Genomic DNA, 25,891 nt, shown 5'->3' with positions numbered 1-25,891 from the left:
TTAAAATTTGTAAAATAATAAAATAAATGATATATTACTTTTTATAAATAACAAAGCTATTGTCTTTCCAATTTATTGATTTTAAATTTAATTAATATATAATACAAATAAAAATTATAATTAATATAGATTAAGAGAGAGAGAGGAAGAGAAAAAGAGAGAGAGAGAGAGAGAGAGAGAGAGGAGAGGAGACATAAGAGAGAAAAATTCAAATTTTCAGATCTTTTAATGTTATTAATAGATATTTTTTTAATTTTTTTTAATAGATGGGGTGTAAATAACAAACCCTTTTAATCCTGCAGAAAATCAAATATAGAGAAGTTCACATCAGTCTCCTCCACCCATACTGTTTTCTTCCAATTTGGTTCAAGTTTTTACATAAATCTTTGTCTATCCATACTAGCTGTTTGATCAATTTGCTTTGGTTGACCATGAAGAACTTGTGGTTAAAGCTTTGAGACTAGGTCATTTGGGCGAAGTAGAATTAGCCAGGCACACTACTTATGATTTTAAACGTGGGAAAAATAACTCATGATCAATTTGTTTTTCATTGAACCAGAAAGATGTCATTTTTACGTACATCTATCGATAAATGAACATACGTTAAAGCTTTTAGTAGATCTTTCTGCAAGAAGAAAACATTCAAAATCCCATTTTGTTTCTCTGAGATAGACTTCATTACTTTTTCAACATCTTTTCCATCTCATCCTTGGACAACAGTTCCTCTCTTTTCAATTGTTATGCATCTTTTATTACCCGTTGATACCACCTCAGCTGAAACGTTGAGAATACCATTGGCATCTATGTTAAACCAAACATTTATCTCTTCTTCACCTGCAGGGGCTTTTGGAATGCCATTAAGAATAAATGAGTCAAGGAAGATGTTTTCTTTTACCTTTTTGCTCTCACCCTGATATACACGAATTCCCGCAGATACTTGGTTGTCAAATAGTGTAACATAACAATGCTCCTTGATGGTGGGTATAGGAGTGTTCCTTGGGATGACAACACTCATGTCATCTACTACACCTACCGCGACGCCAAGAGAGAGAGGGGTTACATCTAAGAGTATCAAATCCTGCACAATTTTATTGCCATACCCACTCAAGTTTGCAGCCAACAATGCTGCACCATGAGCAATAGCTTCATCAGCGTTAATATTCTTGCAAAGTGGTTTCCAATCAAAGAACTCCATTAGCATTTGTTGTACCTTGGGAATACGTGTCGACCCACCAACAATAACTATATCATCAACATCGTTCTTCTGCATCTTCCCATCTTTCAAACAATTCTCAACATGCTCAATGCACTTTTTGAAAAAACCAGCATTTAACTCCTCAAATTTTGCCCGACTAAATCTCATGGAAAAATCAATTCCCTTATACAAAGAATCAACTTCAATTGCAGTCTGAGTTGTTGAAGACAAATCTCTCTTTGCTTTCTCACATGCACCTTTCAATCTAGCCATCGCCTTTGCATTCTTACTAACATCCTTCATTTCTCTCTTCTTGAATTCTTGCACACAATGATTAACCATCKCCWTGTCAAAATCYTCACCACCTAAATGAGTGTCACCACCTACCGCTTTAACATTAACATTGCCAACATTGCTGATATTGAGAAGAGACACGTCAAACGTTCCTCCACCCATATCAAAAATGAAGACATTTTTCTCTTTTGGACAGTTCACAGAAATCTTATCGACACCATACGCAATGGCAGCTGCTGTTGGCTCACTTAGCAACCGTATGACATTGAGCCCGGCCAGCGTAGCTGCATCCTTCGTAGCCTGTCGTTGCTTGTCATTAAAATAAGCAGGAACAGTGATAACTGCATCTGCAACTGTTGTTCCAAGGTATGCTTCAGCTGATTCTTTCAGATTTTTTAAAATCATGGAAGATATTTCTTCAGGTAAGAGTTTCTTGTCTTCAGACTCGTGTTCAAGTAAAATCACTGGCTTATCCTCGGATCCTTCAATAACTTTAAAAGCCCATGACTCGATGTCCTTCTGCACTGTGCTATCACTGAATCTGCTTCCAATCAAACGTTTAACATCTGAAAATAAGCAAAAAACTGAAGAGTAAGCTGTTAGGTGTATAATTATATTACAGACTACAAAGTGGATGAAATGAACTTACCAAAAACGGTGTTTTTGGGGTTCCTGTTAATTTGATTTTTTGCTGCCTCACCTACTAACATTTCTGTGCCATTCCAAGCGACGCATGATGGGGTAATCTTGTTACCTTGTTCATTAGGAATGATCTCAACACGGTTCTGCGCTTGAAGCCATGCACCAACACAGGAATATGTTGTTCCAAGATCAATCCCCACCGCAATTCCTTCAACTTTGTTGGACATCTTGAAACACTTGATCAGGTCTAAATAAACGAGGAAGAATGGGATATATCAAAAGTATCAGAGAATGAAGTTCTTAAATCTGAAGTGAAGAGAAACCCAAGGGATGCATCGGGGAACTAAACAGCCTTCATGAATAATCAAGGCGTCTAGTTATGGGGAAAATGCAATAACTCCTCGGTTCCACTGTATTACAAGAAAGATTTGATTCCATATAATAAAAAATACTGGAAGTTCCTAGGTTCAAATTCAATAAGAAATAAAAAATCTTTTGTGGTTACAGAGGTTTAAATGCGGTGACTTTGGGCTATCTGCAAAACAGGTGGTCGTCCTGTGATTTGATCGGCTCGCATAACGGTTGGATATCCATGTTAATTAAAAAAATAGGAAAAAAGAAAAAAAAAGATATTTCTATATTTAATAAAATATTATTTTTTTCACCTAAACTTTTAATTTTCTAGATTTCTTATCGGTGGAATATAATAAAAAAATATTTCTCTCATGGAATATGGTAATTTTTTGGAATTTCTCGAAATTTGGAGATTTTTACACCATCTCTTCTATTTTATTCATTTTGAAGGATGTTTCGAAGAATTTGTTGGAACAAAAAATTGCTTAAAATCTCTATTTTTTTCATTTTGAAAAAGCTATCGGAGATGCTCTTATGTATCGATTTTAAAACAAATATAGAGATTATGTTAGAGTAAATATAAGAATAAAATCTTGATTTTTCTTTATTTAAAAAAAAGTTGTAGAAAATGCTCATATATGTGTATGAGAATTTCAGACAAATCTTTACACATACATGAATTTTAGTTTGCCTTTGGTACATGAGACGGGATATGACATGATGGGACAAAATTCACTGTCCCACGTTTGACACAACATGGAATAGTACAATAATTCACTATTTAATATTTAGCGCGACATGAGACAGGGATAAAAAACTAGGACATGGTGGGACAACGTAGAATAAAAACGAATTTTCTTGTTCCACCAAAGTGGAACAAGATATATAGTACGATAAAGGAGCAGAAACTAAAAAATCATTAGTTTACACTAATTTAATATATAACCTTAATACTGTATATGTTTTAATGGTCACTACTACCTCTCGTCATTGCAACCACCGATCGCCTTCAGCCACCTCCACCTCCTCCTCCTCCGCTACAACAACCTCCCCCACGACCTCCACAACCACCATCGGCCACCTCGACCATGACCACCACTACCTTTACCACATCACGTACGACTACCTCTTCCACCACTGTCGGCCTTCACCGCCACTACTATTCCACGGTCTTCACATCCTCCATAGTTACCGTCGTCCACGAGCCACCACCGCCTCTACCTCCACCACCATTGTCGTTGTGACAACCTTCATCGTATCTTCATAAGGATCTTTCAAACCGAATAAAACATGGTCATTTATTGTACGAATCGGGTTAATTTTTTCGAACTACCATCAATTTTATCATATTTTCATTCAAATTTGTTACTATTATACATGTATGTATTTATGTATACGAAAATTGTGTACACTTTTTTATAAATTTAATCATTTAAGTATTTACTTTATTTATGTCATTTATAACTATTATATATTTAATTATCAAACAACTTTTAGGGGCAACTTATCTAGTCATATTTTATTCAGTCCTAATCGTACCAAACATCATAGTTTTGTACCGTCCAATTCTATCTCGTCCAGTTATGTCACGTCCAGTCTAATCATATATGCGTACCATACGCTACCTTAGCAGCCCTGGTCATGAATCATTAATAATTTTAGTCATATGTTAAAACTCGTATTTGATTTAACTACAAAAAGCGACTTGTACATTACATATGACAAGGCACATCAAGTTAAGTTTTAAGTTAACCAAATGGTTGCTATCCGAAAACGTTAGAGCATCTTTAACAACTATGTTATTTTAGAAGGGATTTGAGAAAAAAAAAATTCAACAATATCCTACGCTCTCCTCTAAAATATAGACAGAAAAATGAGAGAATAAAGAAATCTCTAAAGTTTGAAAAAAATAGAGAGAATATGCAGCATACATGCACTTATAAAGCATGTGTGGTTGATTAAGGGGTTGTTTGGCAGTTACTGGATGGTTTGATGCATAATGATTAAGTAGTTATAATTATTAAGAGGCTCTCATGATGTAGTGCAAAATGAAATATAATTATTTGATAATTATTTAGAATGAAATTAGGGCGCTTAATGGTTAAGGGAGGCTCATTATACAAAATCATTTAGAGGGTTTTAGAACCATTAAGAAACAAAAAAAATTGCAAACAAGATTTACCTCTTAACAATTTTGAGGCTGCCTCTTAATAGAACTATTAAGCGGTAAACAAATAACCCTTAAACTAAATAAAACGTAAACATTAACAAATATGTTTTGAAGTGGTATCAAGGTTTACAATTTTATGGATATAATTATATGGACTTTATATGCGCATGATGTTGTATGATCAAATTTGGGAGGAAGTATGTATATATATGTACACACACATACACACTACCCATTTGCTAGAATTTGATTTTGATGTTTATATGAATGCATGTGATTCTTTCTTGTGTGCTAATTAGTGATGGACGAGAATGTGCGTGTGAGGTGAACAAATGAAATTACCAAATGTTTTTTAGAGACTTGTTTGGAAGAGGTCAATAAAGTGGGTCAAAATGGAGGTAGTCTTCGCAAAAAAAAACTTGGGTGAAGTTGGCAACAAAGTTTGAGGAAGTGTGCCATGTAAAACTCACCCAAAAACAATTGAAAAATCAGTATGATTATTTAAAAGAAAAGTATTCGGGATTGGTGTATTTAAGGAATTATATAGATAATATTTATGACCTTAACTAATCAAGAATGGGAAGATTTCTTCAAGGTTGGTTTTTATTCTTTTTTACCTTTTTAGATATTAAAGACAAAAGCACCGGTATTATATAAATAATTATATTTAATTTGGATGTAGGGACTTCCAAAAGCAAGAATTTTAAAAACATCATAATTATGTATACTTTTGTTCGAGGGGACTTCTACTACCAGATCTCGTGCTTATACCCCTACTTCAACCTGTGGGAGGACTACGATTTCATCATCATCATTTACATCTAATATCCACATTACTGTTAAAATACTTAAAATGAGGTGGATGGAGATGAGGAGAAAGGATCAATTGTCGATAAATCGAGCACAACTCCGTCTAGACCAAATAAGAAGAGTAAAACCAGGGTCGACATGGATGAATTGGCTTTAGAAATGAGGGGTGCCCTTTAGACATTTGTTACACAACAAACCACACTTGCACAACAAACCTCAAACCTAAATGTTTGTATTGAACGGTTGAACACTCTTGACCTTGATAAAAGGAGTCCTCTTTACAGCGCAGCCATTGACATTTTTGGGCAGTCAACATTATTAAGAGAGACATGGTTGACGATCCCTTCAGATGCTGATAGATTAACATCATGAACTTCAAGGACGGAAAGACGATTGAGACTCATGAATTAGTTTTTGGAATTTGAACAAGTTACTTCGTTATTTGTTTTGTATTGAACATATTATTTGGTTATGTGTTTGATATTTGACAACTTGGTTACTTGTTTTGTAAGTTGAACAAGTTGTTATTTGGTAGTGCGTTTAATATTGGAGTTTAATTATATTTATAATTTTTATTTATGCTTTTAACAGGTTTATCATGAATAATAATAATAAAAAAAACTTTACTTCTCATCGTCGTGTTCTTGTATATGTTATACTTGCAACAAAGACGTTTGAAAATGAAAAAAAGATAATACATATGCAATGACTGGACGTCAATTAATGGATGAGCTAGTTGAAGGTAGTGATGGGCAATGTATTGAGTTGTTGTGAATGTCTTGTGGAGCTTTCATCAACTATGTGATCACTTTAAAGCAAAAGGTTGGTTAACGAATAGCAAACATATATTAGTCGAAGAAAATATGGCTATTTTCCTGATGATTATTGGTCACAATCAACGTTATAGAGTGTTGAAAAACAGGTTCCAGCACTCAACACAAAAAATTCATAAATTTTTTCATCAAGTGTTGGATAAAATGATGGAGTTTGAAAATGAGATCATAGTTCCTATATCATTTAATCCTAATCCAAACATCCTTGGAAATAATAGGAGGTTACGACGAATATTTAAGGTAAATAATAATCCGATAATAGTTATATAACTTTCCTTACTAAATTTATTTTGACTATTACCTTTAATGTAGGGAGTAATTGACGCCTTGGATGGAACTATAATACATGTTATCGTCCCTATTCATAAACAACATTTATATAGAGGACGAGAAAATGATGAATGTTATCAAATGTTTTGGCAATTTGTGATTTCAACATGGTTTTTACATTTGTTGTTGTCGGATGGGAAAAAATTGCACATGATTATAGAGTTTTGTCCGAAGTTTTAACAGATGGTGCTACTGAATTTCCAATTCCTCCTTCAGGTATACTATTGATTTTAGAGGTAATATATTTACTATATTCATTTGAACAATTTTATTTATTGTTTTCAGATAAATAAAAATCTATGTGATGTTGCGTATACAAAAACCCAATGTTTTATAGCGCCATATTGTAATGTTAGATATTAGCTCGGAGATTTTCGTTGTCGACGAGCAATAAACAAGTATGAAAAGTTTAATCATTATCATGCAAAACTTAGAAATGTTATTGAACGTTCTTATGGTGTCCTGAAAGCATGTTTTTCGATATTGAAAATAATAGCACCATTTACACTTGAGGTTCAAAGAGACCTTGTTATTGCATGTTTCGTGGTTTACAACTTCATACGAGAGGAATGTTTAAGTGATGAGTTATTTTCTGAGTATGATCAAACCAACGAACAAGGGAACGATGGCGAGGATGAGGCTAAAGAGGTTCAATCGCATGAGAGTGCTACTGACCAAACATATATGACTAATTTAAGAGAAGAAATTGCGACACAATTACTGCAAAATGAATATTGATTCTAGTTGTTATTAGACTTTGTTTGTGTTTTATATTGTATGTTGAATCAATTGACGTATTTCAGTTGAATTTTTTAATGTGTTAAAAATGAATGGTGATTTACAAATGGTTTGAATGATTGGATGTTTCAATCGAATTTAATTGAAATGAATTAATTCAGATTTCAGAATTAAGATGTTTGTCAGTTTAAAAAAAACAAACAGTCTTATTAATTCAAATTTCAGACGTTTATCAGTTTACAAAAACAAACAGTCTTATTAATTTAACTTTCAGACTTCAGACGAAAAAACAAACAGTCTGACTGATTCACATTTCAGACTTCAACACCACCTCTTATAAACCAGAAGTGAAATCAAACTTCAACACCTCTTAAAAAACAAACACCACCTTAGACATTTTTTACATCCTATAAATCTGATTTTATTGTAGTATAAATAAAGAGAATTTGATTACATATATTTTGCTATACCAATAACAATATTAACAAAAACATGATTTAAAACTCAACCATAAAGGGGTGTTTGGTTCGTAAAATGGAATTCATCAAATGAATTTGACTTTGAGGGAAAGGAATGAAATCTGATAGAATCTGACCATGCCTTGTGATTGCGTTTGATTGCATGGAATTGGAATGGAATTCTTATCGGAATTGGATTAAGGAAGGAATCTATAGGAAAGGAATTGAAATCCTAACATATTGCCATGGAATTGTAAAATCTGTGCGTGAAGGAATCGACTGGAATTGAAAGAATTCCATAATCTTATTCCATGAACCAAACACTCTCTATTTAGAAATTGATCAAAGGATTGGACATTCCAATTTCTTTCAATTCCTTTCAATTCCCATGATCCAAACAACCCCTAAGGGTTATGAGCTCAAGTCACACAAACCTATAATTTTTTTCGAAAACAAATCAAGCTCGGATTTACCTCGATAAAGTGATAAAATAAACTGTTCAAGGCTAAGGGGTCATTTATCAACACTCATTGGGTAAACCTTGTCACGTAAGCAAGGTTCAAAATGGCATGAGGCAAAGCATGACGAGAAACACAAGCCTTAAACCTTACATGCCACGGGCCCACGACGAGGAGCCGATGTTTTTTAAGACGTGACATAAAACGACAAATTTGTATGTCATATATATAATTTATATGTTCTCAATTTATTATTCAATAAGATAATGATACTAAAAAAATAATATTCATATAAATTAACCAGTTATATAAAAAGTTTGTGATCAAATATATTCAAAATAAAACTTCAAAGAGTCTTACAACTTTGATTTAACCGTGAGTTTATGACATGTGTGAATCCAATAATCTATGAATGATGTGATTAGTTAAGATTGTAAAATATAAAATCTAAAGTTAAAAGCGTAAAACGCTACGGGTCCTATCGTAACGGCATAGACGCATCTTACGCCATGACGTAGGCCATGGCACGCCTTTTTGAAGATCGCATGTGATAAGCAATAAACATGGCCTAATTTTTCATTCCAAAAGCAATTTTTATAATAACAAGCCAAGAAGGCAATTTAAATTCAAAATTTGCAAAATATCCCAATGACTGTTTTTGTACTTTCTAGCGATGGATGTTTTGTTTCAGAAGGCGTAGAAGAGAAATGCTACCTTGTGTTCTTTTTCTATCATCTTCCTTTTCCCCTCTTTTTCCCTGTGCATGGAATATGTAAAACATTAAACACGAATTGTTGCTTTCGAGAGATGAATAAAAAACGATGTACCTTTGGCATCTCGGACGCATCATCAATGTCTAAAATGTGTACGTTCCTTAGCATCACCGATGAAGCAGGTCGAAGTCTCCTAATAATCAGCCAAACAATAGTTGTCTTAAAAATAAGTGCAATATGTAAGAAAATATAACGTGCTTTTCTCTGATTTCCTATCTTGTGCAGCATACTTTCTTTTTGGCTCTCGTATATGATATCTCAAACATTTAGATATTTGGTTTAAATAGGAAAATGCAGCGCATTTTGATCTGATTCCTATTTTGTATAACTTACTTCGATTTAAATGGTTGAGATATCACATACGAGGTACCAAATGAAGATTTTTAAAAGATGTTGCACAAAATAGAAATCGGACCAAATTACTATGCATTTTCATGCAATTTGCCTTGAAAATAACAAGCATTACAAAAGTAAAAGCATATGGAAATCCTTTACACTCTCCTCTCCAAATCAATTGTAGTAAAAGGCCCGATAGGTGAATTGTACCCCCTCCGTCCCAAAATAAATGTCCACAATAAAAAGAAAGACACACAGTTTTAGAAGGGTGTGATTATTAGACTTATTTGTTAACTAAATGACAATTTTGCCCTTACTAATATTAGTACAATGACTTCTCTTCCATCTCATGATTAAGAGTAGAACTGGAAAATAAACACTTAATCCAAGACATACTAAAATATAGATATTTTGAGACGAAGGGAGTATATGTTGATGAACTAATTTAATTTGCTAGAAGGGGGACGAACCGTATTGCTTATAAAGAAGATACCTTTTTGGTTTCACAGCATTGGATACTTGGCAGTGTTGAACACTTGACTCTTCCTGCAGCTTACTGGCATTGCACCCCTGAGAACTGACATCTTCCGGGCAGACCGACAGTTCATCCGCGATTTCCTATAACCAATAGTATAAAGCATTCTACACTTGTAATAATCATAACTGTAGAAATTAAACACTAAGCTTTTCAAGTTTTGGTCGCAATTAACTGTAACGAAAATGGGCCTACCAAAGTTTGTGGAGGTCATTTCATGATTATGAAACACCAAAGGTAAATTAGGATGAGAGTGAGAGTTCCTTACAGGGTCTAAAGCTTGTGGGTTCTCTATGCACTTCAATCCCTCCCCATTTGACAAAGAAATCAAAACAGTCACCTGGACACAAGAACGAAATTACAAAAATCGGAGGAAATATGGTACATTTCATTCAACCTAAGAAAACATCCAGTTTTCTTCATGGGATATGTAGAGACGAAGTAGACTTATCAACAAGCAACTCTCCAAGCATATTTAAACAACAAATTGTTAGACAAGGTTATGCAACTGATTACTGAGCCATGCACTTCACTGACGGATAGGTATGCCCCAATTTTCATCATTGTTGGTGGCAGACAAAATTTGTTAAAGGCTCAAGGCGCAAATGGGTCCCGAGCCTAGGCGTGAGGCATATCTTATCAAAATATATATATATATATACACACACACAATTACACACAACTCAAATGTGCAGCAACAAACAATACTTCAATATAGGCAGAAGGGACAAAGGTTTAGAGCGTGAGCCGTGAGGGAGAAGTATTTATAGAGGAAGCTTGAAGTTCTAAGAATCGAGTTTAAAATTTAATATTAGTGTTTGACTTATGTCATCTATTAAACATTAGTGTTTCAGTGTTTGATTAATATTTATTTAATAAAACTTTATGAGGCGTGCCTAGGCCCACAAGGCGCCTCAGCCAAGGCAAAACGCTTTAGTGAGCCTCTTGGATATGCTAAGCCTCGACTGTAAAAAAAAAAAAAAAGCCCAAGACCTTGAGCCTCAGAGCCTACGCATGCCTCAGGCACGCTTTAACAACTATGGTGGCAGAGTCTTACATTTGTTAGACTTGGAATTTTCTACTTCAATATATGTTGGAAACCCTCTTCTCTCCTTAAAGACTCATTTGAAGAGTAATCTAGTTGGGTTTCACATGTCCAAGATGATATCAGAGCCAAGATAAACCTCTGGGGGACATCAATGCCTGAGACTCGAAGCTCTAGGACATTTAAGGGGCGTTGTCAGAATCCGATATCGGCCAAACCTGGACCTTTCCACATCAATATACGTTGGAAGCCTCATTCTCTCCTCAGGGCTCTTTTAGAGAGTAACCAGAAGGGGTTCCACATATCTCACAATTATATCCTCCAAAGGTATAGAAGAGGGAGGGATGGAGACAAAAACATGTGCCTACATTGAGAAATATATAATATTAAAGACCTCATGCCCTCGTTGACTTTTCAAATGTTCAAATCTCAAGTAGTGTTTTCCCATATCATCTCACATGTCCTTCTGAATGTGGTTAATGATTTAACCTTTTTTCCACATATTGGCTGCTAGGATGCTGAGATACAAGCTTTTAAAATATCATTGATGGTTGAAGTCTTCTACATGCTTATTAGAGACATACTTGAGTCGCATCCAATGTTAGATACCTATACAACAAGGGATCAATGCCTATATATTATTGTTGATCCAAACACTCTCAGTGATTTAATGATGACCCTCCATACTTAGTGAAATGTATTTGTTGTATTTCCGTTCAGTTTTAACGATCATCTTTGAGTCTGTTCAAGTAATCGTTGAACATATTCTGTAAAACCCTCGAAGAACAAGTATTCCTCAAAGACAAAACTGACACCAAAGGAGCCTTCAACGATGTCGAAGAAGTAGCTGAAAAGAGAGACAACAGTTCGTGATCTAAAGTGAATTCAGTGATACATAAACGTGTCTAAATCAAAGTGTGAAATCTAACCAAGACTCAGCGAACACTGAAGAAACTCTAGAGTTGAATTAGTGTCAGCAATCAAATGAATCTTGCTCTACAAGATTAATTTTTGTCTTTATCCTCTTGCACAAAAAAGACAACTCTATACCTCACACAGAAAAGTACACGTACGGAGTTACTTTATTGTCTCCAAATGTGCTTACCAACTTTGAGAAAGTCAAATTGTTCATATGCGGCCAAAAGCCTACATATCTGAAGACAAATGACAAGATCTCCACAAAAGTTTGCCACATGGCTTGTACCTTCTGACTTGCATTAAATGCAATGGGTATAAATAGATGAAAAAAACTCTCTTCTCAGCAAGTACCTTCTTATTCTAACTCTCTTCTCTCTTATTCTCATCTTCTGTGCAATATGTGTGTTTCTAAGATTGTTTAGATTAGGTCTTAACCTTATCTTCTTCCACAACAATCTGTAAATCCATATTGATCTTCTTTTATCAATAAATGAATTTAAAATGTAAAAATTGTGTGTTTGTACTCATCCCCCCCCCCCCTACAAACTGTTACCGCTGAAACTCTTGTAAATCCGTTATGGACCAACAATTAGGAAATCCTTTTATCATGGAATGAAAGACAGAATAAGTTTTCCAAAGATATTGGCTCTCCACTCAAATTCAGCAGACCCTGTGCAACAATAAAGCCAACAGGCTTTATGCAACAACAAACTCAGCAGAATATATGCTTTTACTGTCAATATTTATAGATGTTTGGTTTTCCTAGATTAAATTATATGAGTTATTTTTCCAAGTAGGATATACCGGGTTGGGTTGGTTTGGTTTGGTTTATACTTGTAAAAACAAAATAAGTTTGTGGGTCAACTACAGAACTACCTACACTAAATATTGAACAAGTACCTGTTATGACCCATTATCAGACCCATATGACCTAGCGAAACTCAGACGTTTACCACGCAAGAAGAAAGCCTCATAATATAATCTCTATAGGGAGGGTAGCAACAAGTAGTAATCAATCTAGGCTGATCAGAAGGTAGCACATTTATACAAGTATGCCCCCTGTCAATTTTTTCTCATAAAGTTTGTGTAACCTAGAGACAATCAGACAACTAAAATTTACTGAACAACACACCAGTTATGGTATTACGCAATCATCGAACTCTATGTATGGCAAAGTTATCACTACCGTTATAGATTCATAGGAATGGATCAGGGCAGAGGAGGAAAGAGAGAGAAGACAGAATTTTCTAAAGTATTACCCCTTGTTCGTTCATTCAGTTTTCAAGTATCGAAGAAAATCTTGAAAATGTTTTCCATGCACATACTGGTAAGCAGAAGCAAAATAGTGGCTGTACAAAAACATTCACCGATTATTAATTTCAACACCATGTGTACATGAATGCCATGTAGACAACTAGGTTCAGAGCTTTGAGTTAAGGGCCACATTCCCAATAAGAAAACAATTAGACAAAAGGCATATACAATAATTTCGAGAAATTAGAGATCAAACTAACCTCTTTCTCTTCCTGTTCTGATTGGTCTCGCTCCGAGAAGAAAGAAATTTCATTTTTAACCACAGAAGGCAACACTGAACCTTGGCCAACTGAATCTAAAGTAGGACAATCTGCAATTTAAGAAACACTTGCAATCTTGAAGGTAACATTATGATCCAGCTAAGATTTCAAAGATGAGCATCAAACAACCATTCATGATCAGCATTAGAGACGCAACATATCGTGTACCAGAAAGCATTGTTGGTTATCAGTGGAAAGCTGCATATTCTACCAAATAGTACCCCTACTACGATATAGATCATCAATTTTCAATTAAGAAACCGTGTGGTTAGAATTCTAACCTGAAATTTCTCCATTGGCCTCTTTTTCTTCAACTTCTTTGAATTCTTGTTTATCCACAACATTTGTACTTGAAGCGTCAACTTTCTGATCGATATATGGCAAAAAAAAAAATTAGGTGGTCGTGCACAACCTAAAATAACCAATTCTAGCTATAATGATCTTATCCGGTAATAAAACCACAACTATGAAATATTCCCCATCACTTTGATCTTGAAACTTTTCAAAATAACCAATTCTAGCAAAATATACCTCATTAAATAACCAATTCTAGCCAAAAAAAAATTACATCTTGTGAGAAGGTTGTTCATACTTGCTCCCGAACCTTTTATTAGACCAGCATAGGTTCATTGTAGAGATTAAACAATGGATTTGTAATAAAACTTCTTCAAAGAATATAGATTTTTATGCAACAACTTGGGCATACCCAAACTTCAAGAGAAAAGTTAGCAATATTATCGATTATAAGTGTATTTTTGTCTCCTGGCCAACTATTCTAATATTTATTTCACACCACCTTACAAAGTTAAAAGCACTTTTTAAGAAACACATTCTCTTTACCATAAAAAATACCACCATTAATTAGGGAAAAGAATCACAAAATTACCAAAGCAAATGAAGCAAGTGGCAATAATTGCATGCTCTTAAAGCTAGAGATGATAATTTTGCCCCATTTATAAATAAATGGATTGATTTGGTTATGAGTAAAATTAAAAAAACTTACGTCAAATGGAGACGGATCAAACGGATTTTAAGTCTCCCAAAGTGTATTCAAATGCATAAAACCTCGTAAATCAAATAATTCAGAAAATTATATTATTATCGTAATATTGTTTTTCTAAAACTACAGGAAGTCCACTAAAACTGAAGGGAAAATTTTACAAGCTAGCCATCAAACAAACTAAGGGGCCACTTACCAAACGCTTACCATGTGACTTACCTTACCGGATTAAAATGGCAAAGGCCGAAAATCTTACTCGGTAAGAGATACAGCAAAGAACGAGAGTCTTACTCTGTAATGACTCATAAAGGTAAGCGCTTACCGGGTAAGATTGTTGCATATGATGCCATTTTGATGGCCAATTCTTACCTGGTAAGGTTACTGATAGTGGTTCATCTTACCGGTAAGCCCTTACCTGGTAGGCTTGGTAGGCTGGTAAGTGTTTTGGTAAACAACCCCTAAATTGTATGGGTGGGTGGGAGGGTAAGGGAGGCCCATGGCCATGAGAAGAAGTTGGAAGTTTCAGAAACGAGGATTGCTTGAATAAACCCGCGGTCAGACCATGTTGGACTAGATACTAAACAATGTCTTTCGGGTAGGAGTGTTCGCGGTTCGGTTCGGGCAGTTTAACCCCCCAAACCGCAAACCAAAGCGCAATAGCAGATTATGAAATTTTCCAAACTGGTCAAACCGAACCATAAAAATTGGGGGTCTGGTCTGACATGTTTAAGCGGTTTGGACCTATTATGGACTTCAAAGTAAAAAACCTAACATCTATCTCCAAAATGAAATTTCTACCAATAACATTATTAAAAAAAATACTGTATAGAATTATAAAAGAAACATCAATACAATATGTACATGAATGCTGTATAGACAACCAGGTTCAGAGGTTTAACTTCAAGTTAAGCAACACATTCTCAAATAACAATGAGGCAATAAGGCATACAATAATTTCAAGAAATTAGAGATCAAACTAACCTCTTTCTCTTCCTGTTCTGGTTGGTCTTCCTCTAAGAAGGAAGAAACTTCCACTTCAACTACAGAAGGCAACACTGAACCTTGGCCAGCTGAATCTAAAATATGACAATCTGCGACTGAAGAAACATTTACAATCTTGATGGTATCTTATGATCAAGAGAAAGTAACGAATTTCACCATCTCATAGCTACTGATAGAATTGGAACGTAGACACGTAGTTTGGGACAAACTAAAATGAAAAGTGTACACTTAGTTTGAGATGGAGGGAATATCATCATTGGTTATCAAAGGAAAGTTGCATATTTTGATAAATAGTACCCCCCCCCCCCCAAAGATATAGATCTCCAGTTTTCAAATAAGACTTGGAATTCTAACCTGATATTTCTTCATTGGCCTCTTTTTCTTCAACTTCTTTGAATTCCTGTTTATCCACAACATTAGTACTTGAGACGTCAACTTTCTGATCAATATAATGACAAAATTCTCATTTTTAGGTTGTTATGCACAACCCTAAATAACCCTTTCTGGCTATAATGCACTTTATATAGTTATAAAATCACAACTATAAATATACCTCATTACTCTGCTCTTCAAGATTTCTGGATATTGACAAGATTTCAACAGAGATTATTCCCTGATCAATAGCACGATAGCATTCATCATCTTTGGCAAGTCTTCATCTTAAGAACAAAATCTCTAAAGAATGTGGATCCTTACATTGGTGTAAAATACGAGCCTATTGTCTACACTTTCGGACCTTATTGTTACATCATTTGTGTAAAAGTTAGAAGATAATTGACTTTACTCCATTAATTTAGGTCATCTGAATTTACCTTATTGTTACATTCTTCTAAGCTGACAGTGCTAAAGCAATCCGAGTTAACAGCATCAGATCTGGCAACCTGAGCATCATAGGTAGTTTTGGGTTAGGGTAGAAAATCTTGAGATATAGCATCATGGAAAGCATTACAACATTATGATGTAACCGGAAAGGCATGGGGTACAACACGAGTCTTTAGGGAGAGACAAACATGAAGTAATAATATATGTAAATCTAACCATTGGAAAACTGATAAAAAAGATGGAATCTGCTTACAGTGTCATCCAATATGTTCTGCTTTTCAATACATTCTGATTCACTGGGATCCAAAGATGAAACCTGTGCATTTACCAAATTTAAAGTGAATAATATGTAAAAGTCGGCATTTGAAAGACATAGTAATTATCCTATTAAAAACTCTACTGTAGCACACAGTGCTTCAATGTATAAAACACAATGCTCTTTTGTGTGTATGAGAACTTGAACACCATGAATGCTTGTTGATGGCATAAACACAACCAAGTTCTTGGGTGTAGGCGTGTAGCATCAAGTTAAAGCGGTAAACTCCAAACAGATAAAAAAAAGTAATTCAACATACATTAACTTCAGAGCATTAAAGATTAGCCTAACCTCTTCTTTGTGTTGCCGTTGATCTTCCTTCACAATGGAAGAAAGTTCATCACAATGTACAAGTAACTCTGAATCACTAACAACAGACTCCGAAGTAGCACAACCTGAGATTTAAAAAAGTAAACAGCCTTGATATAACAAGCATAAACATACTACATGATAAGATAATCTTACACATAAACGAGAACAAACCATAGAAACAAAAGAACAAAGTCCAACAAATTATATGAACGGTGTTTCAAAACAAGCAAAATAGACAGAAATCACTGAACTTTCATGTATTTTTCATGTTCATGAACAAAACAATTTAGCAATGGCCAGCAATCACTGAACTTTCATGTATTTTTCATGTTCATGAACAAAACAATTTAGCAATGACATAGTTGCAATATTTTTTTGAATTAAAGCACTGATCATCAACTATTGGACACTTGCATGGTGTTCACTTTCCTCTTAATGCCTTTTATTCGGTTGGAGGCTATGCTGTTTACCAACTTTTTGCCTCTTAATAAGATCGATGATGCTCTTAGGGGTTCTTACCCATTCAGTGACCAACCTTTTGCTTACCCATTCAGTGGCCGACCTTTTGCTTACCTTCAGCAACCATACAGGGCCTTTAATTCATTCAACGCTTAAGCAAATTTGTTTGGGTAAACGGTCCTTAGATTTGTTAAATCCCATCTCTGCTCAACCAAAACTGAATCACTTATTATTGGGAGAATATAAGCATGAGATTGATAAATCTTTTTGTTGAGTTATATAAGTGTCAAAAAAAATCATGTAATTCGATGACCACTTGATCTATTTTGCCTTGGATACATGCAGTTGTTCAGTGACCAACAACATTATCAGTTATCAACACAAGGTAACTAAGGATATGAGTTGAACAAAACAAATAGGAAGAAAAACGAGGCATACAAGTTAGCTAAAATAAAAGACAGAGTATCTATACATAAGTTTCATAAAATGCATTAGAGTTTGTCATATACTCATATATGATGAAGTTAAAGAACAATGGAGGGATTGTTTTAAAGAGTTGTTCAAAAGAAATAATCAAGGGAAGGGAGTGTAGAAAACTTAAGGATTCTGTCAAGGAGGAAAAGGAAGCATTCAAGTTAGCTAAAATAGAAGACAGTACAAACTAGACATAAGTTTCATAAAATGCATTAGAGACTTTTAGTCATATATGATGAAGTTAAAGAACGAAGGAGGGATTGTTTTAACGTGTTGTTCGGTAGAAATAATGAAGGAAGTGCAGGAGAACTTGATGTAGTTGTTCGATTGAACTATTACTTTCTTAATATTCACTCACAATCCACGTGCCTTAATACGGTTCCACTTTGTGAGAGTTCAGAAAGAAAGTATGCGTACGCGGAGCACGAAGGTCTATGTACTGCATTGACCCTATTTATGTGTGCGTATACAAATTAATATTAGTACTACACAAATAAATTTTTAGTTGCAGATTTTAGATCCATCATCATAAGGCATGTTCATAACAGGACTGCATAAAAACAATAAATCAGAAATGCTACATCTATACAACAGTTTTCACATGCAATCCATGTGACAATTGATCAGCATAATTCAAGGCAAACAAGCACATTAGAGCACATAAAAGAAAGTTTTAGTCAAGTAACGGATATGAGCTCAGATTGAAAATCGAACCTGCTATATCATTGCTGAACTCTGTGTCTTCAAGTTCCTTCAAATCTTCTTTATCAAACACAACATATTCCCAGGGAACTATGTCTTTCTAATCAAGATAATCACAAACTCATCAGTTCAGAGTTGCTCTAACACAGAACTAACCATTTCTAGTTATAATTCAAGTCTACCATTGAAACCACCACTATTATAGTATACCTCGTTACAATGTTTTTAAAAAAAATTAAACACTAGACAATGTCGATACAACTTCAACTGTGCTTGTACCCTGATAATATCAAATATAATCCTCATCATCATAAGGAAGGACCCATTATACAAACATAAGCTAGCACATTTGCATCTTACTAATGTCAACACTAACTACACAAGGATTTATCCTTAAGAGCTTTGGTATTCTTCAATTACTGCAGAGATTAAGGCCGCAAAGAAGGCGGCTCGCAAAAATCTAGAAGTGGCTAACACGATTTTACCTTAAACGTAGATCATACTAGTTTGTGGGTTGGCTTCCAGAAAGCAACAAGGGATGGCATAGAGCATGAAACCAAGGAATATGTAACTTGATAGGAATGGCTTAAAATCAATCAACTTAGTTATGATAAAAAGAGCTCTTAAAACTAGTTGCTTAAGTAAATAACGAGAATATAAATCTATAATATGTGAACTAGAATCCAACAATGCTATTGGAAAACGAGTATACATGCTTTGGAGTTTGGACCACAATGTTAAACCCATAGGTCTACTAAATAAAATCCACAATTAAGCCTTAACATACGTGAAATGTGGATACATGGAGAGCATGTGTGTGTCAGGTCCAGTGCCATTTAGGAGAGAAAAATTGCAAGTTACAGACCTCATGGACATCAATTGAGTGGTCTGCCACCAACTCAAGTGAGCAGTTTGTTGATTTGGCTTTAGATTCACTTTCTCCAACCAGCGGAACCTCTGTCTTTACTTCCTTCCCACATGAGCAGGAAGCTTTCACAATGTTTAATTCAGTCTCCAGTGCAGAAGACCGATTTTTTTCAACGGTGAGGCTGTGTCTTAAAGAATCGATTGCGTTTTCACTGGCCTGTCATATAGGTGGAGTGGTAGTTAGTAATTTAAAATATAACTAATATAGTTATGAACTATATAGAAAAGCATTTGAGAGCATTAGACACAAATTTTATCATTTCAAGTGGGAGAAAAAATGATAAAGGCCCTACAGCAACTTCCAATTGCTCACAACAAAATTACCTCTAGTTTGTTCTTATATTCTTTCAAAACATTCCACAAAGCTCTAGAGAAGTTTAACAGAATATGATTCTCTCTAGCTCTCTTCGCTGAATCAATGATATTTTCATCGACAAATGTGTTCTCATTTGCTTGTATATCAATGATGCTGGAACACGCAACTGACGAACCATTACTTTTAACCTCTCGGACTTGTTGTGCAGTCAGCTCTGTCCAATCAAGCAAAAACAACATTTAAAAATTTAAAGAATGTGCTCAAGAGCACAAGTATGTGATTAACCAAAAGTGGAAATATGTAGAATGCATAATGTGTCAATGGGGATAATATAAGAACGCTAGAGAATAATATCAAGCACAAATATATATATACACACACACACATATATATATGTATATTCGTTTTATCTAGAAAAAGGGAAAGTAGCCATGCATGACAAAGCAAAAACAGCAATTGCTTCTAATTTTGTGTAACCTTCTTTAGAAAGCTGATGATGAATACCGCCCTTCACCTCACCAGCCTGAAAGATGAAAATTAAAAAGCCAAAAGTTAAACAGTGTAGCAATTGAAAACATCTTATCGTATGTACCTATCAAGTTGTTGAACATATATTTCATTTTAAATTTTGCTTACCATAAAATACCTTTTTTTCATTTTGCTTACCACAGATACCTTGTTTCATTTTGTTTACTGCTTACTAAATCCACCAACCACAGAGACAAAAGTGGCCCATAAGAATTAAATCCCTAACCTCCAAATTACTAATGTTGGGCTAAATTGTTGTTATCATCGGTTGTAATTTGTATTTCAGTCAATGTGTTACACTCTTAATTTTAACATCAAACAGACTGTTAATGTGCAAAAACTAAGATCAACTGGCATTTCAAATCCATTCATGAGATCTTGATATTATATATATATATGTGTAGTAACTGATTGCCCATTGTTTGAAAATATAGAATTCAAGATGGTATGCAAGGTTCATTTATGAAAGTAGCAATGAGCTTTATTAGGCCCAAGATGATAGCATCGAAGCATTAATATGTCATGAAGGAAAGAAAGATACCATACAAACTTCATTGCTACTGAACTTCATTCTTTTACCCTGCTCCGCTTTTGGCAATGTTTGGGTCCGCCTCTTATTACAAAGGGCATTGCCAGGCTGTTCTTCAACATTCTCAAACCTAAAAAGAAAAATAGAATTTGGGGTCTTTGAAGTTCCATTTCAAGTGTTCAAAACTGATAAAGATAAGCATTGCACAAAGCATGAGCAATAGCAAATCATGTATTTTACTCTTTCTTGGGGTAGGTTTAAAAGTCTCGTACTTGATATTCATATAAGGTGAAGCTTGTCTTAGCAGATAGGATGTATCATGATAGTCTTCTTCCCCCGGTTTTGCTGTTAAAATCTACACAAAATAGTTTATTAACCAACAAATTGTAGTCAAAAATGGTACAAGAATACAGGCACTAAAAGGTGAGAAAGCATCCATCAAGAGGATTCTTAGGAGACATCAAAATGTTATGTTTAACCATATTGCCATGTATGGAACTAAAAAATGGTGGAGGCAAAGCTGCATACCAATGCCATCCTCTTCTTTCCTTCCAAGAATTCACGCAAGTATTTAGTCAACTGACAACAATGAAGAATGGCTGTGTCATAAACTCAACATGAAGAATTATAGAGCTAAGAATAAAGGAGAAGAAGCATTTAAAACATGTGTCGTGGGCATTACCAATGAATTTTGGAAGTGCTTGTGAAAAGGTTTCTTGGGGTTCTTCTGGTGCTCCAACAAGGACTGAACATAAAAATCAAACAGTTAGGCAAAAACAAATTATAACTATTGTATGTCAACCAACAGAAATGATAAGTATATGTTGTGTGTATATACACAGAAAGGGAGAGAAGGAAAAAATATAGAATAAATTAAGCAAAGTAAACAAAAAAATTATATTTTATAACCATAGTTGTGATACATACCCTTAAACATAATCCAAACACCATAGAAGTGTTGTTGATGAAATTACTTTCAAGCAATCTAGCTCCCTGTGAAGAAGATAAAAGGATTGTTTTTACATAGTAAGTAATCAAGATGAAACAAGGCAACTATTCAGAGTTCACCGGCAATAAACACTGCCATATATAGCAATGGCATAGTAATTGATATAGAATAGTTGTGCCTTAAACATGAGAGGACACAACAAAGAATCAAGCGAGCTCAAGCGTTGGAATCAAATTAAGCATTTCCTTCCATTATTCCTTTACATGACATACCGTAAGAGAAGTACCGCCACATTCATTATGATTAAAATGTCATTCAGTATTCAGTAAAGTAAATAAGCATATATGTGGGCATACATGTAATGGAACATAAAGTACAGAGCTCAATCAGAAAGACTAAGAAGTTAATCACACGCATATGTTGCAAAATCTTGCTTTTGTATTTCAAAGCAGATGATGGAACTTACAAATCATAAGAAAGCAAATGTGATATATGGCACATGTACAAATTAAACCCCGTACCAGATACATCATAGTATGGTACCTGATACCACTTCCTCTGCATCAATTAGTTAAATATCAAGAATCAAGATAACTACCAGGTAGTTGGTATGTGATACATTCATTTTGGAGAATAAACATTAACTGAAGCCTAAATTCAGTTAGTTGTCAATGACAACAAAGGGGTATGTGAACAAATGTACCTAAATCTTGGTGGACACTACAAGCTATTAGAGCTTTTGCTCAGACAACTATGAATAATGGCCTTCAATCAAAGCATTTACTATAATAGATGGTTTTAGTAGGGAGTCAAATCATAAACCTTCCAGAATTTTCGATTACCATGTACAATAACAAAACAAAGAAGCAATAATGATCTGAACCTGATTCCCAGTCCTTTTTTCTCTTTCAGCTCCAGCAAGATCAACAATGGTCAAAAAAGCAGTGCAGGATTGAGTACCAGCATCTTCATCAATGTCGTCAAGATCATTGCGAATGTTTATAATGCATTGTGAACGGCTGGAAAATTAAAAATACGAGTGAAACCCACACTTATTACAAACACTAAATATAGTATTACTTCAATTCTGATCACAATGAAGCAAACGAGCAGATTTACTCGTATAAATGATACAGTTCAAGCATTTAACTATTCAATAATAATGTACCTTGAGTTCATGACTCCTGAACTCAAATAAACCAATTTGTGATACTCTTGCTTCAAGAAGTAAATGGCAAGTAAAATGTTATCTATTTGCTCAAACGACACAAAGCAACAAAAACAAACCCACATAAGCCATACCAGTATAAACATATATCAAGTGCAAGAAACAAAAATCTGCCATACGTATGCCACTCCTCAAGCTTCTAGACGTGACAATAAATTAACTCAAGGTAGCCCACTTCGTCATATTATAGTCCTCAGATGGGATACGAAATATGCATCAGCATCCAAAATATTTCCTAGGACACATGTCAACTTATCTTTAATTTGCTAAAAACGAGTTGCAGCTAGTCGGCTACAATAGCAAAACAGGTGAACTTCTAGCACGCACCTCGATTGAATATTGGAATTTGTCATAGCCGTAGAACGCTTTAGCATTCCACTTGCAATTAAAGATTCAGCCTGCTGAGCGTCATGGATGACTGCCTGTGTATATCGAACAAATTGAGACACTCATAGAATCCCTGATCTATTAGAGATAACTCAAAGAAAGATGAAAGAACTCATGAGGTAAAAAATTGGGATGATAATATAAATATGAAAAGTTACCGAACCTCTTGGAGACCTTTGATATTTGATTGCTGCATGTATAAATCACCTCCATCTTGTGATAAATCCATAATCTTTTCTCCTTTTCCTCGCTCTGAATATATTTCAAACATAGACAGATAGAATGTCCTGCGACAATATAGCACAATAAATTTTCTGAAAATATTTAGTGGATAGAGATTTTTAACTTGTCTGCTGCTAACGGTTGTCAAGCTAGCTAGTATTTGACATGTCGTTTTCCAATAAACAAGACAACCATCCACTAATYAACCAGGCAATAACCACTGATTCTACTTATCACGAAGATGAAGAGAAAAAAGTTTACAAAATCATGATATCATCAATGAAAGGGTATATGAAGAAAGAATGTTATATATGATTAGAATTTAACCAATAACCTTGAATATTTAGCTCCATTGCTCTCCTTTACTGAAAATATTTGACGAAGAGCCAGAGAAACCATACCAGGTTCTCTAGCACTTCCGAAGACGGTATGAGTCTTGCCAGATCCACTTGGACCCATAGCAGCAAGCATTCCGCTCTTGCCTTTTAAGAAATCATCCACTAGAGGATTAACCATTCTCTCATAGACTTCACGCTGCGATAAGCAAACCAACATTAAAACAACAGACACATTTGATCATTTCCACAATTCATAAAAAATTTGACCTTATTATCATGATTGTTCTATTATTCACTTATTTATTTATTGTTTGTGGGGCAGACCATTTATTTACACTTTATAAAACAACATTTCCAAAGACAGATCCCCTGTTGCCAGGGTCATCACGCTTTATCAAATGCATCTTACACACCAACAGTTGTATCTTACAACAGATTATAAGTATTTTCACATAGTTCACAATAAAACACCAAGTCGTCTACAATTTCACACCATTTATTAATACGGATAAAAAAATGATCATCTTGAAGAAAAGATTCAAGCAACCACAGAACGAGCAAAGGTAGATGGATGCTTTAAAGTCGAAATTTAATGCATTTTGGGGAAGAACGCATCTACTGGACTGTCTGATACCGGTAACTTACTGTGCAAAAAAATACGTTCAGATAAGCACCTATAAGATATGTCATGGTAACAAAAGTGTATATGTTGCTACATCTTCTACATATGAAACATGCAAAATGTTTTTAGTAGTGAACAATCAAAAAATAAAATTCAAGATTGAAGGACGATAACCTGAGATGATTCAGCACAAAAAACATGAGAAAAGCCTTCATAAACTTCAGACTTTGTCCGTCTAACATCTACCAAGCTTTGTGGAGGACAAAGCGTGACAGAATGCGAGTCGTTAACTTTCAAACAAATCTCACTCTTCTTCTTCGCGGCAGCCTTGGCCGTTTTCAGAGCATCTTTTTTCCTATTAGGGTTTTGAGGCCAAACATTCTTCTGACCTCCATTCTTCACTGATCCTCCCACTTTCTGTTGCGTTACAAGCGGTCTTATTCGAAGAAAAACCTTAAGCTTCTCGGAATCTGAGGATTCCTTGGGAGACGAAGACTCCGTAATCTCCTGTTTAGGGTTCTCAACGTCGGGAACGTCAATGGAGAGRATGTCTTGAATGGGGAAGGAGCGTACAGCTGAAGGTTTTTTAGACGACGGAGGCAGTGAAAAGGGGACGACGGAGGCAGGAGTTGGTTTGGCTCTCCGGGGAGGGTTTCTCCGAACGGTGACGGTGTTTGGGCAGGGCGGCGGRCTCTTCTTCATCTCCATTGCTGAGTAATCGGTTGAAAGCTTCAATTGCAACCGGGAAAGGCAACGTTTGAAATTTGATGCAAGAAGACTGTGTCTTGTATTTTGATCCGCGTTGCTTTCAAACAAAATATATTCGAAATTTTTAAATGAAAAAATATACACAACAAACGGTAAAAAAAATATCCAAACAAATTTAATTTTTGGTTGAAAATAATAGAGTAAAATTTTAAAAAACCTAATAGACTTTAGTGTTTGAAATGATTAAGTTTTGGATTATTTTTTAGAATAAATAAGTCTTGGACATTGCAAAACCTGTTAAACAACTTCTTGAACTTTTTAAAACTTGTTATATATATTTTCTTATAACCTATAAAACTAATTAACATAATAAAATAATGGAAAAACATGGAAAACAAACTAATGAACATTCATATTTTTAACGATAAAGTTCTTAAACATTTTTTGAATTAAAAAAAGTACTTACATTATATAAAATAAAACAAATTTACCAAAAAAATACTTACATTTAAAAAAAATTATTGATGAAATTTATTTTAATTAAAAATAAAAGATATTATGTTAATGATTTTTTAAATTAAAAAAAT

General features: G+C 34.6%; 1 protein-coding gene and 1 pseudogene across 1 annotated transcript; both read right to left on the bottom strand.

Annotated features, from left to right (window-relative positions):
* Nucleotides 1-678: 678 nt before the first annotated feature.
* On the bottom strand, nucleotides 679-2,358 carry LOC112508812 (annotated as a pseudogene).
* A 6,567-nt stretch (nucleotides 2,359-8,925) lies between these two features.
* On the bottom strand, nucleotides 8,926-25,304 carry LOC112506729 (kinesin-like protein KIN-6). The gene is given in 28 exon segments (XM_025110973.1): nucleotides 8,926-9,043; nucleotides 9,102-9,188; nucleotides 9,885-10,009; nucleotides 10,195-10,266; nucleotides 13,404-13,513; nucleotides 13,745-13,829; nucleotides 15,445-15,590; nucleotides 15,820-15,904; nucleotides 16,019-16,078; nucleotides 16,278-16,346; nucleotides 16,541-16,603; nucleotides 16,895-16,998; nucleotides 18,563-18,650; nucleotides 18,761-18,790; nucleotides 18,792-18,830; nucleotides 19,416-19,634; nucleotides 19,802-20,007; nucleotides 20,271-20,316; nucleotides 20,863-20,980; nucleotides 21,123-21,205; nucleotides 21,379-21,429; nucleotides 21,533-21,595; nucleotides 21,778-21,843; nucleotides 22,683-22,818; nucleotides 23,355-23,449; nucleotides 23,578-23,701; nucleotides 23,971-24,170; nucleotides 24,771-25,304. Coding segments are annotated over 28 exon segments (3,198 nt in total). The 3' UTR covers nucleotides 8,926-8,949.
* Nucleotides 25,305-25,891: the final 587 nt, after the last annotated feature.

This window comes from Cynara cardunculus, assembly GCF_001531365.2.
Source record: "Cynara cardunculus var. scolymus isolate 2C chromosome LG 1, CcrdV1, whole genome shotgun sequence".
Lineage (NCBI taxonomy): Eukaryota > Viridiplantae > Streptophyta > Magnoliopsida > Asterales > Asteraceae > Cynara > Cynara cardunculus.
The sequence above is the reverse complement of the archived record's forward strand: the minus strand, read 5'-3'. Positions and strand labels throughout refer to the sequence as shown.